The sequence below is a fragment of the Carcharodon carcharias genome, chromosome 23 (assembly GCF_017639515.1).
Source record: "Carcharodon carcharias isolate sCarCar2 chromosome 23, sCarCar2.pri, whole genome shotgun sequence".
Taxonomy (NCBI): Eukaryota; Metazoa; Chordata; class Chondrichthyes; order Lamniformes; family Lamnidae; genus Carcharodon; species Carcharodon carcharias.
This window is the reverse complement of record NC_054489.1, coordinates 1,425,054-1,437,434: the sequence shown is the minus strand read 5'-3', so window position 1 is coordinate 1,437,434 and position 12,381 is coordinate 1,425,054. Positions and strand designations below refer to the sequence as shown.

General features: G+C 55.6%; 1 protein-coding gene across 5 annotated transcripts in view; it reads right to left on the bottom strand.

Annotated features, from left to right (window-relative positions):
• The window catches only part of cntnap1 (contactin associated protein 1), a 1,152,571-nt gene that overhangs the window by 61,537 nt on the left and 1,078,653 nt on the right, over nt 1-12,381 (bottom strand). For all 5 annotated transcript variants that reach the window (XM_041173305.1, XM_041173307.1, XM_041173308.1 and 2 more), the window contains exons 12-13: nt 11,579-11,701; nt 10,194-10,397 (exon numbers count right to left, since the gene is read on the bottom strand). In XM_041173305.1, coding sequence (XP_041029239.1) covers nt 10,194-10,397; nt 11,579-11,701 — 327 coding nt within the window. The remainder of the gene's footprint in view (nt 1-10,193; nt 10,398-11,578; nt 11,702-12,381) is intronic.

The following is a 12,381-nucleotide window of genomic DNA, read 5'->3' as shown; positions in this document are numbered from 1 at the left end:
CAGGATTCCTAGAGGGACAGGAAGAGGATTCCTAGAGGGACAGGCAGTGGAATCACAGAGGGACAGGCAGAGGAATCACAGAGGGACAGGCAGAGGAATCACAGAGGGACAGGCAGAGGAATCACAGAGGGACAGGCAGAGGATTCCTAGAGGGACAGGCAGAGGAATCACAGAGGGACAGGCAGAGGATTCCCAGAGGGACAGGCAGAGGAATCACAGAGGGACAGGCAGAGGAATCACAGAGGGACAGGCAGAGGAATCACAGAGGGACAGGCAGAGGATTCCTAGAGGGACAGGCAGAGCAATCACAGAGGGACAGGCAGAGGAATCACAGAGGGACAGGCAGAGGAATCACAGAGGGACAGGCAGAGGATTCCCAGAGGGACAGGCAGAGGAATCACAGAGGTACAGGCAGAGGAACCACAGAGGGACAGGCAGAGGATTCCCAGAGGGACAGGCAGAGGAATCACAGAGGGACAGGCAGAGGATTCCCAGAGGGACAGGCAGAGGACTCCCAGAGGGACAGGCAGAGGAATCACAGAGGGACAGGCAGAGGATTCCCAGAGGGACAGGCAGAGGATTCCCAGAGGGACAGGCAGAGGATTCCCAGAGGGACAGGCAGAGGATTCCTAGAGGGACAGGCAGAGGATTCCTAGAGGGACAGGCAGAGGAATCACAGAGGGACAGGCAGAGGAATCACAGAGGGACAGGCAGAGGATTCCTAGAGGGACAGGCAGAGGATTCCTAGAGGGACAGGCAGAGGATTCCTAGAGGGACAGGCAGAGGAATCACAGAGGGACAGGCACAGGATTCCTAGAGGGACAGGCAGAGGAATCACAGAGGGACAGGCAGAGGAATCACAGAGGGACAGGCAGAGGAATCACAGAGGGACAGGCAGAGGAATCACAGAGGGACAGGCAGAGGAATAACAGAGGGACAGGCAGAGGAATCACAGAGGGACAGGCAGAGGGATCACAGAGGGACAGGCAGAGGAATCACAGAGGGACAGGCAGAGGATTCCTAGAGGGACAGGCAGAGGAGTGACAGAGGGACAGGCAGAGGAATCACAGAGGAACAGGCAGAGGATTCCTAGAGGGACAGGCAGAGGATAACTAGAGGGACTGGCAGAGGAATCACAGAGGGACAGGCAGAGGAATAACAGAGGGACAGGCAGAGGAATCACAGAGGGACAGGCAGAGGATTCCTAGAGGGACAGGCAGAGGATTCCTAGAGGGACAGGCAGAGGAATCACAGAGGGACAGGCAGAGGAATCACAGAGGGACAGGCAGAGGATTCCTAGAGGGACAGGCAGAGGATTCCTAGAGGGACAGGCAGAGGATTCCGAGAGGGACAGGCAGAGGAATCACAGAGGGACAGGCAGAGGAATCACAGAGTGACAGGCAGAGGAATCACAGAGGGACAGGCAGAGGATTCCTAGAGGGACAGGCAGAGGATTCCTAGAGGGACAGGCAGAGGATTCCGAGAGGGACAGGCAGAGGAATCAGGAGGGACAGGCAGAGGATTCCCAGAGGGACAGGCAGAGGAATCACAGAGGGACAGGCAGAGGATTCCTAGAGGGACAGGCAGAGGAATCACAGAGGGACAGGCAGAGGAATCACAGAGGGACAGGCAGAGGATTCCTAGAGGGACAGGCAGAGGAATCACAGAGGGACAGGCAGAGGATTCGTAGAGGGACAGGCAGAGGATTCCTAGAGGGACAGGCAGAGGAATCACAGAGGGACAGGCAGAGGATTCCTAGAGGGACAGGCAGAGGAATCACAGAGGGACAGGCAGAGGATTCCTAGAGGGACAGGCAGAGGAATCACAGAGGGACAGGCAGAGGATTCCTAGAGGGACAGGCAGAGGATTCCTAGAGGGACAGGCAGAGGAATCACAGAGGGACAGGCAGAGGATTCCTAGAGGGACAGGCAGAGGAATCACAGAGGGACAGGCAGAGGAATCACAGAGGGACAGTCAGAGGAATCACAGAGGGACAGGCAGAGGATTCCTAGAGGGACAGGCAGAGGAATCACAGAGGTACAGGCAGAGGATTCCTAGAGGGACAGGCAGAGAAATCACAGAGGGACAGGCAGAGTATTCCTAGAGGGACAGGCAGAGGAATCACAGAGGGACAGGCAGAGGAATCACAGAGGGACAGGCAGAGGAATCACAGAGACAGGCAGAGGAATCACAGAGGGACAGGCAGAGGAATCACAGAGACAGGCAGAGGAATCACAGAGGGACAGGCAGAGGAATCACAGGGGGACAGGCAGAGGAATCACAGAGACACGCAGAGGAATCACAGAGGGATAGGCAGAGGATTCCCAGAGGGACAGGCAGAGGAATCCCAGAGGGAAGGGCAGAGGAATCACAGAGACAGGCAGAGGAATCACAGAGGGACAGGCAGAGGATTCCTAGAGGGACAGGCAGAGGATTCCTAGAGGGACAGGCAGAGGAATCACAGAGGGACAGGCAGAGGAATCACAGAGGGACAGGCCGAGGATTCCTAGAGGGACAGGCAGAGGAATCACAGAGGGACAGGCAGAGGAATCACAGAGGGACAGGCAGAGGATTCCTAGAGGGACGGGCAGAGGAATCACAGAGGGACAGGCAGAGGATTCCTAGAGGACAGGCAGAGGATTCCTAGAGGGACAGGCAGAGGAATCACAGAGGGACAGGCCGAGGATTCCTAGAGGGACAGGCAGAGGAATCACAGAGGGACAGGCAGAGGAATCACAGAGGTACAGGCAGAGGAATCACAGAGGGACAGGCAGAGGATTCCTACAGGGACAGACAGAGGAATCACAGAGGGACAGGCAGAGGATTCCTAGAGGGACAGGCAGAGGAATCACAGAGGGACAGGCAGAGGAATCACAGAGGGACAGGCAGAGGAATCACAGAGTGACAGGCAGAGGAATCACAGAGGGACAGGCCGAGGATTCCTAGAGGGACAGACAGAGGAATCACAGAGGGAAAGGCAGAGGAATCACAGAGGGACAGACAGAGGAATCACAGAGGGACAGACAGAGGAATCACAGAGGGACAGGCCGAGGATTCCTAGAGGGACAGACAGAGGAATCACAGAGGGACAGGCCGAGGATTCCTAGAGGGACAGACAGAGGAATCACAGAGGGACAGACAGAGGAATCACGGAGGGACAGACAGAGCAATCACAGAGGGACAGGCCGAGGATTCCTAGAGGGACAGACAGAGGAATCACAGAGGGACAGGCCAAGGATTCCTAGAGGGACAGGCAGAGGAATCACACAGGGACAGGCAGAGGAATCACAGAGGGACAGGCAGAGGAATCACAGAGGGACAGACAGAGGAATCACAGAGGGACAGGCCGAGGATTCCTAGAGGGACAGACAGAGGAATCACAGAGGGACAGGCAGAGGAATCACAGAGGGACAGGCAGAGGAATCACAGAGGGACAGGCAGAGGATTCCTAGAGGGACAGGCAGAGGATTACTAGAGGGACAGGCAGAGGAATCACAGAGGGACAGGCAGAGGAATCACAGAGGGACAGGCCGAGGATTCCTAGAGGGACAGGCAGAGGAATCACAGAGGGACAGGCAGAGGAATCACAGAGGGACAGGCAGAGGATTCCTAGAGGGACGGGCAGAGGAATCACAGAGGGACAGGCAGAGGATTCCTAGAGGGACAGGCAGAGGATTCCTAGAGGGACAGGCAGAGGAATCACAGAGGGACAGGCCGAGGATTCCTAGAGGGACAGGCAGAGGAATCACAGAGGGACAGGCAGAGGAATCACAGAGGGACAGGCAGAGGAATCACAGAGGGACAGGCAGAGGATTCCTAGAGGGACAGGCAGAGGATTCCTAGAGGGACAGGCAGAGGAATCACAGAGGGACAGGCAGAGGAATCACAGAGACAGGCAGAGGAATCACAGAGGGACAGGCAGAGGAATCACAGAGGGACAGGCAGAGGAATCACAGAGGGACAGGCAGAGGATTCCTAGAGGGACAGGCAGAGGATTCCTAGAGGGACAGGCAGAGGAATCACAGAGGGACAGGCAGAGGAATCACAGAGACAGGCAGAGGAATCACAGAGGGACAGGCAGAGGATTCCTAGAGGGACAGACAGAGGAATCACAGAGGGACAGAGGATTCCTAGAGGGACAGGCAGAGGAATCACAGAGGGACAGGCAGAGGATTCCTAAAGGGACAGACAGAGGAATCACAGAGGGACAGGCAGAGGATTCCTAGAGGGACAGGCAGAGGAATCACAGAGGGACAGGCAGAGGAATCACAGAGGGACAGGCAGAGGATTCCTAGAGGGACACACAGAGCAATCACAGAGGGACAGGCAGAGGAATCACAGAGGGACAGGCAGAGGAATCACAGAGGGACAGGCAGAGGAATCACAGAGGGACAGGCAGAGGATTCCTAGAGGGACAGGCAGAGGATTCCTAGAGGGACAGGCAGAGGATTCCTAGAGGGACAGGCAGAGGAATCACAGAGGGACAGGCAGAGGATTCCTAGAGGGACAGGCAGAGGATTCCTAGAGGGACAGGCAGAGGAATCACAGAGGGACAGGCAGAGGAATCACAGAGGGACAGGCAGAGGATTCCTAGAGGGACAGGCAGAGGATTCCTAGAGGGACAGGCAGAGGAATCACAGAGGGACAGGCAGAGGATTCCTAGAGGGACAGACAGAGGAATCACAGAGGGACAGGCAGAGGATTCCTAGAGGGACAGGCAGAGGAATCACAGAGGGAAAGGCAGAGGAATCACAGAGGGACAGGCAGAGGAATCACAGAGGGACAGGCAGAGGATTCCTAGAGGGACAGGCAGAGGAATCACAGAGGGACAGGCAGAGGAATCACAGAGGGACAGGCAGAGGAATCACAGAGGGACAGGCAGAGGAATCACAGAGACAGGCAGAGGAATCACAGAGGGACAGGCAGAGTATTCCTAGAGGGACAGGCAGAGGAATCACAGAGGGACAGGCAGAGGATTCCTAGAGGGACAGGCAGAGGAATCACAGAGGGACAGGCAGAGGAATCTCAGAGACAGGCAGAGGAATCACAGAGGGACAGGCAGAGGATTCCTAGAGGGACAGACAGAGGAATCACAGAGGGACAGGCAGAGGATTCCTAGAGGGACAGGCAGAGGAATCACAGAGGGACAGGCAGAGGAATAACAGAGGGACAGGCAGAGGAATCACAGAGACAGGCAGAGGAATCACAGAGGGACAGGCAGAGGATTCCTAGAGGGACAGGCAGAGGAATCACAGAGGGACAGGCAGAGGAATCACAGAGGGACAGGCAGAGGAATCACAGAGGGACAGGCAGAGGAATCACAGAGGGACAGGCAGAGGAATCACAGAGGGACAGGCCGAGGATTCCTAGAGGGACAGACAGAGGAATCACAGAGGGACAGGCCGAGGATTCCTAGAGGGACAGACAGAGGAATCACAGAGGGACAGGCAGAGGAATCACAGAGGGACAGGCAGAGGAATCACAGAGGGACAGGCAGAGGAATCACAGAGGGATAGGCAGAGGATTCCCAGAGGGACAGGCAGAGGAATCCCAGAGGGAAGGGCAGAGGAATCACAGAGACAGGCAGAGGAATCACAGAGGGACAGGCAGAGGATTCCTAGAGGGACAGGCAGAGGATTCCTAGAGGGACAGGCAGAGGAATCACAGAGGGACAGGCAGAGGAATCACAGAGGGACAGGCAGAGGAATCACAGAGGGACAGGCCGAGGATTCCTAGAGGGACAGGCAGAGGAATCACAGAGGGACAGGCAGAGGAATCACAGAGGGACAGGCAGAGGATTCCTAGAGGGACGGGCAGAGGAATCACAGAGGGACAGGCAGAGGATTCCTAGAGGACAGGCAGAGGATTCCTAGAGGGACAGGCAGAGGAATCACAGAGGGACAGGCCGAGGATTCCTAGAGGGACAGGCAGAGGAATCACAGAGGGACAGGCAGAGGAATCACAGAGGTACAGGCAGAGGAATCACAGAGGGACAGGCAGAGGATTCCTACAGGGACAGGCAGAGGAATCACAGAGGGACAGGCAGAGGATTCCTAGAGGGACAGGCAGAGGAATCACAGAGGGACAGGCAGAGGAATCACAGAGGGACAGGCAGAGGAATCACAGAGACAGGCAGAGGAATCACAGAGGGACAGGCAGAGGATTCCTAGAGGGACAGGCAGAGGAATCACAGAGGGACAGGCAGAGGAATCACAGAGGGACAGGCAGAGGAATCACAGAGGGACAGGCAGAGGAATCACAGAGGGACAGGCAGAGGAATCACAGAGGGACAGGCCGAGGATTCCTAGAGGGACAGACAGAGGAATCACAGAGGGACAGGCCGAGGATTCCTAGAGGGACAGACAGAGGAATCACAGAGGGACAGGCAGAGGAATCACAGAGGGACAGGCAGAGGAATCACAGAGGGACAGGCAGAGGAATCACAGAGGGACAGGCCGAGGATTCCTAGAGGGACAGACAGAGGAATCACAGAGGGACAGGCAGAGGAATCACAGAGGGACAGACAGAGGAATCACAGAGGGACAGACAGAGGAATCACAGAGGGACAGGCCGAGGATTCCTAGAGGGACAGACAGAGGAATCACAGAGGGACAGGCCGAGGATTCCTAGAGGGACAGACAGAGGAATCACAGAGGGACAGACAGAGGAATCACAGAGGGACAGACAGAGGAATCACAGAGGGACAGGCCAAGGATTCCTAGAGGGACAGGCAGAGGAATCACACAGGGACAGGCAGAGGAATCACAGAGGGACAGGCAGAGGAATCACAGAGGGACAGACAGAGGAATCACAGAGGGACAGGCCGAGGATTCCTAGAGGGACAGACAGAGGAATCACAGAGGGACAGGCAGAGGAATCACAGAGGGACAGGCAGAGGAATCACAGAGGGACAGGTAGAGGATTCCTAGAGGGACAGGCAGAGGATTACTAGAGGGACAGGCAGAGGAATCACAGAGGGACAGGCAGAGGAATCACAGAGGGACAGGCCGAGGATTCCTAGAGGGACAGGCAGAGGAATCCCAGAGGGACAGGCAGAGGAATCACAGAGGGACAGGCAGAGGATTCCTAGAGGGACGGGCAGAGGAATCACAGAGGGACAGGCAGAGGATTCCTAGAGGGACAGGCAGAGGATTCCTAGAGGGACAGGCAGAGGAATCACAGAGGGACAGGCCGAGGATTCCTAGAGGGACAGGCAGAGGAATCACAGAGGGACAGGCAGAGGAATCACAGAGGGACAGGCAGAGGAATCACAGAGGGACAGGCAGAGGATTCCTAGAGGGACAGGCAGAGGATTCCTAGAGGGACAGGCAGAGGAATCACAGAGGGACAGGCAGAGGAATCACAGAGACAGGCAGAGGAATCACAGAGGGACAGGCAGAGGAATCACAGAGGGACAGGCAGAGGAATCACAGAGGGACAGGCAGAGGATTCCTAGAGGGACAGGCAGAGGATTCCTAGAGGGACAGGCAGAGGAATCACAGAGGGACAGGCAGAGGAATCACAGAGACAGGCAGAGGAATCACAGAGGGACAGGCAGAGGATTCCTAGAGGGACAGACAGAGGAATCACAGAGGGACAGAGGATTCCTAGAGGGACAGGCAGAGGAATCACAGAGGGACAGGCAGAGGATTCCTAAAGGGACAGACAGAGGAATCACAGAGGGACAGGCAGAGGATTCCTAGAGGGACAGGCAGAGGAATCACAGAGGGACAGGCAGAGGAATCACAGAGGGACAGGCAGAGGATTCCTAGAGGGACACACAGAGGAATCACAGAGGGACAGGCAGAGGAATCACAGAGGGACAGGCAGAGGAATCACAGAGGGACAGGCAGAGGAATCACAGAGGGACAGGCAGAGGATTCCTAGAGGGACAGGCAGAGGATTCCTAGAGGGACAGGCAGAGGATTCCTAGAGGGACAGGCAGAGGAATCACAGAGGGACAGGCAGAGGATTCCTAGAGGGACAGGCAGAGGATTCCTAGAGGGACAGGCAGAGGAATCACAGAGGGACAGGCAGAGGAATCACAGAGGGACAGGCAGAGGATTCCTAGAGGGACAGGCAGAGGATTCCTAGAGGGACAGGCAGAGGAATCACAGAGGGACAGGCAGAGGATTCCTAGAGGGACAGACAGAGGAATCACAGAGGGACAGGCAGAGGATTCCTAGAGGGACAGGCAGAGGAATCACAGAGGGAAAGGCAGAGGAATCACAGAGGGACAGGCAGAGGAATCACAGAGGGACAGGCAGAGGATTCCTAGAGGGACAGGCAGAGGAATCACAGAGGGACAGGCAGAGGAATCACAGAGGGACAGGCAGAGGAATCACAGAGGGACAGGCAGAGGAATCACAGAGACAGGCAGAGGAATCACAGAGGGACAGGCAGAGTATTCCTAGAGGGACAGGCAGAGGAATCACAGAGGGGCAGGCAGAGGATTCCTAGAGGGACAGGCAGAGGAATCACAGAGGGACAGGCAGAGGAATCTCAGAGACAGGCAGAGGAATCACAGAGGGACAGGCAGAGGATTCCTAGAGGGACAGACAGAGGAATCACAGAGGGACAGGCAGAGGATTCCTAGAGGGACAGGCAGAGGAATCACAGAGGGACAGGCAGAGGAATAACAGAGGGACAGGCAGAGGAATCACAGAGACAGGCAGAGGAATCACAGAGGGACAGGCAGAGGAATCACAGAGGGACAGGCAGAGGAATCACAGAGGGACAGGCAGAGGAATCACAGAGGGACAGGCAGAGGAATCACAGAGGGACAGGCAGAGGAATCACAGAGGGACAGGCCGAGGATTCCTAGAGGGACAGACAGAGGAATCACAGAGGGACAGGCCGAGGATTCCTAGAGGGACAGACAGAGGAATCACAGAGGGACAGGCAGAGGAATCACAGAGGGACAGGCAGAGGAATCACAGAGGGACAGGCAGAGGAATCACAGAGGGACAGGCCGAGGATTCCTAGAGGGACAGGCAGAGGAATCACAGAGGGACAGGCAGAGGAATCACAGAGGGACAGGCAGAGGAATCACAGAGGGACAGGCAGAGGATTCCTAGAGGGACAGACAGAGGAATCACAGAGGGACAGGCAGAGGATTCCTAGAGGGACAGACAGAGGAATCACAGACGGACAGGCAGAGGATTCCTAGAGGGACAGGCAGAGGAATCACAGACGGACAGGCAGAGGATTCCCAGAGGGACAGGCAGAGGAATCACAGAGGGACAGGCAGAGGATTCCTAGAGGGACAGGCAGAGGAATCACAGAGACAGGCAGAGGATTCCTAGAGGGACAGGCAGAGGAATCACAGAGGGACAGGCAGAGGATTCCTAGAGGGACAGGCAGAGGATTCCTAGAGGGACGGGCAGAGGAATCACAGAGACAGGCAGAGGAATCACAGAGGGACAGGCAGAGTAATCACAGAGGGACAGGCAGAGGAATCACAGAGGGACAGGCAGAGGAATCACAGAGACAGGCAGAGGAATCACAGAGGGACAGGCAGAGGATTCCTAGAGGGACAGGCAGAGGAATCACAGAGGGACAGGCAGAGGAATCACAGAGGCAGGCAGAGGAATCACAGAGGGACAGGCAGAGGAATCACAGAGGGACAGGCAGAGGAATCACAGAGGGACAGGCAGAGGAATCACAGAGACAGGCAGAGGAATCACAGAGGGACAGGCAGAGGATTCCTAGAGGGACAGGCAGAGGATTCCTAGAGGGACAGGCAGAGGAATCACAGAGGGACAGGCAGAGGAATCACAGAGGGACAGGCAGAGGATTCCTAGAGGGACAGGCAGAGGAATCACAGAGGGACAGGCAGAGGAATCACAGAGGGACAGGCAGAGGATTCCTAGAGGGACAGGCAGAGGAATCACAGAGGGACAGGCAGAGGAATCACAGAGGGACAGGCAGCGGAATCACAGAGGGACAGGCAGAGGAATCACAGAGACAGGCAGAGGAATCACAGAGGGACAGGCAGAGGAATCACAGAGGGACATTGCTACAAACAGACCACTGTGTATCTATGAATTTGTTGCCATTCCTATAGATCATTTTGGTATCCACTGATATCAAATCTATCCAAGAACAGATCTAAAACTGACAAACTGATCTTTCCTCCCCAGGTTGAGTCTGATGGCGGAGTTTGGCGTAAATACACACTAGCTTCCGCTCACCTGGACTGTTGAGGAGCCTGGACCTATAGCAGGAGAAGGAGATCATCTGTTCACAATACTCAGCTGCTAGAGTTATTGCCGAAATCTCCTCCTCTGTGTTGTTGTAATATTTGATCTGCCCCACGAAGGGTTTCTCCAAAGTCGAGCCTGTTACTTTGGTATCTTGTTGCTGCAGATGATAAACAACTGTCCAGGCTTTCTCCTCTGTCAACACAACGTCAGTGGGTGAGCTCCAGTCTTATCACACAGCCCATCGCCAGCACCACCCTCCCCGCGTCCTAAACCCTCCCACAATCCCAAACCTGTCTCACGATCCCACACCCAGCCCGCAATCCCACACCCGCAATCCCACACCCGCCCCGCAATCCCACACCCGCAATCCCACACCCGCAATCCCACACCCGCAATCCCACACCCGCAATCCCACACCCGCAATCCCACACCCGCAATCCCACACCCGCAATCCCACACCCACCTCACGATCCCACACCCACTGCACAATCAAACCGATCCTCCAACCCCTCAATCTAGACCCCACCCTGATCCACCCTCCCCTCTCCCCAATGTACCACCAACCTACCCACACCCCTGACCCACCCTGTGCCAATCACCCTGACCCATCCTGTGCCAATCACCCACCACTTTCCAGAATCCCAATAAAAGCTCAGACTCCCCACAGGTGCAGTAGCTGTTGTAGCGCTCGGTGCAGCCTGAACCAGCGATACCCCACACGGGGGTAACAGTGCAGCCTGAACCAGCGATACCCCACACGGGGGTAACAGTGCAGCCTGAACCAGCGATACCCCACACGGGGGTAACAGTACCGCCTGAACCAGCGATTCCCCACACGGGGGTAACCGTGCAGCCTGAACCAGCGATACCCCACACGGGGGTAACAGTGCAGCCTGAATCAGCGATACCCCACACGGGGGTAACAGTACAGCCTGAACCAGCGATACCCCACACGGGGGTAACAGTGCAGCCTGAACCAGCGATACCCCACACTGGGGTAACAGTGCAGTCTGAACCAGCGATACCCCACACGGGGGTAACAGTGCAGCCTGAACCAGCGATACCCCACACGGGGGTAACAGTGCAGCCTGAACCAGCGATACCCCACACTGGGGTAACAGTGCAGCCTGAACCAGCGATACCCCACACGGGGGTAACAGTGCAGCCTGAACCAGCGATACCCCACACGGGGGTAACAGTGCAGCCTGAACCAGCGATACCCCACACTGGGGTAACAGTGCAGCCTGAACCAGCGATACCCCACACTGGGTCCAGTGAATCCTTCTGTAGAATGCACCTGAGCCAGAGAATACCAGGATATTACCAGAGCAGAATCAGCCCCAGTGCAGGTACTGAAAAAATCCAATAAATACCTGTCATTGTGCAGTGAACGGTGAAGGGTCTCGATGGACCACTCCCGTCAGGGTCAATTGTGTAGTTTCCAGAAGTTCTGACACCCAGTTTCCTGTATCCATCACATGACTCTGGATAGAGAGCTTGTAATGGATTGAAAAAATAGAATGCGAGGGAAGGGGAATAAAGGGGGAGGGAGGAAGAAAGAAATGGGGGTTCGAGTGATATGAAGGGGAGAAAAAGACAATCACAGTCACAGACTCACTGCAGGCACAAACACAGCACCACTCCCCGCCACCCACACTCTCATACTCTCCTGTGAGCTGTTTGTTTCAGTGAAGTTTCTGCTTATCCATATGGGACTAAACCACACAAAACAAAAAAAACAAACACTCCCAGGGCAGGTACAGCACGGGGTTAGATACAGAGTAAATCTCCCTCTACACTGTCCCCATCAAACACTCCCAGGGCAGGTACAGCACGGGGTTAGATACAGAGTAAATCTCCCTCTACACTGTGCCCATCAAACACTCCCAGGACAGGTACAGCACGGGGTTAGATACAGAGTAAAGCTCCCTCTACACTGTCCCCATCAAACACTCCCAGGGCAGGTACAGCACGGGGTTAGATACAGAGTAAATCTCCCTCTACGCTGTCCCCATCAAACACTCCCAGGACAGGTACAACACGGGGTCAGATACAGAGTAAATCTCCCTCTACGCTGTCCCCATCAAACGCTCCAGGACAGGTACAGCACGGGGTTAGATACAGAGTAAAGCTCCCTCTACACTGTCCTATCAAATACTGCTCTTACCACAGACCT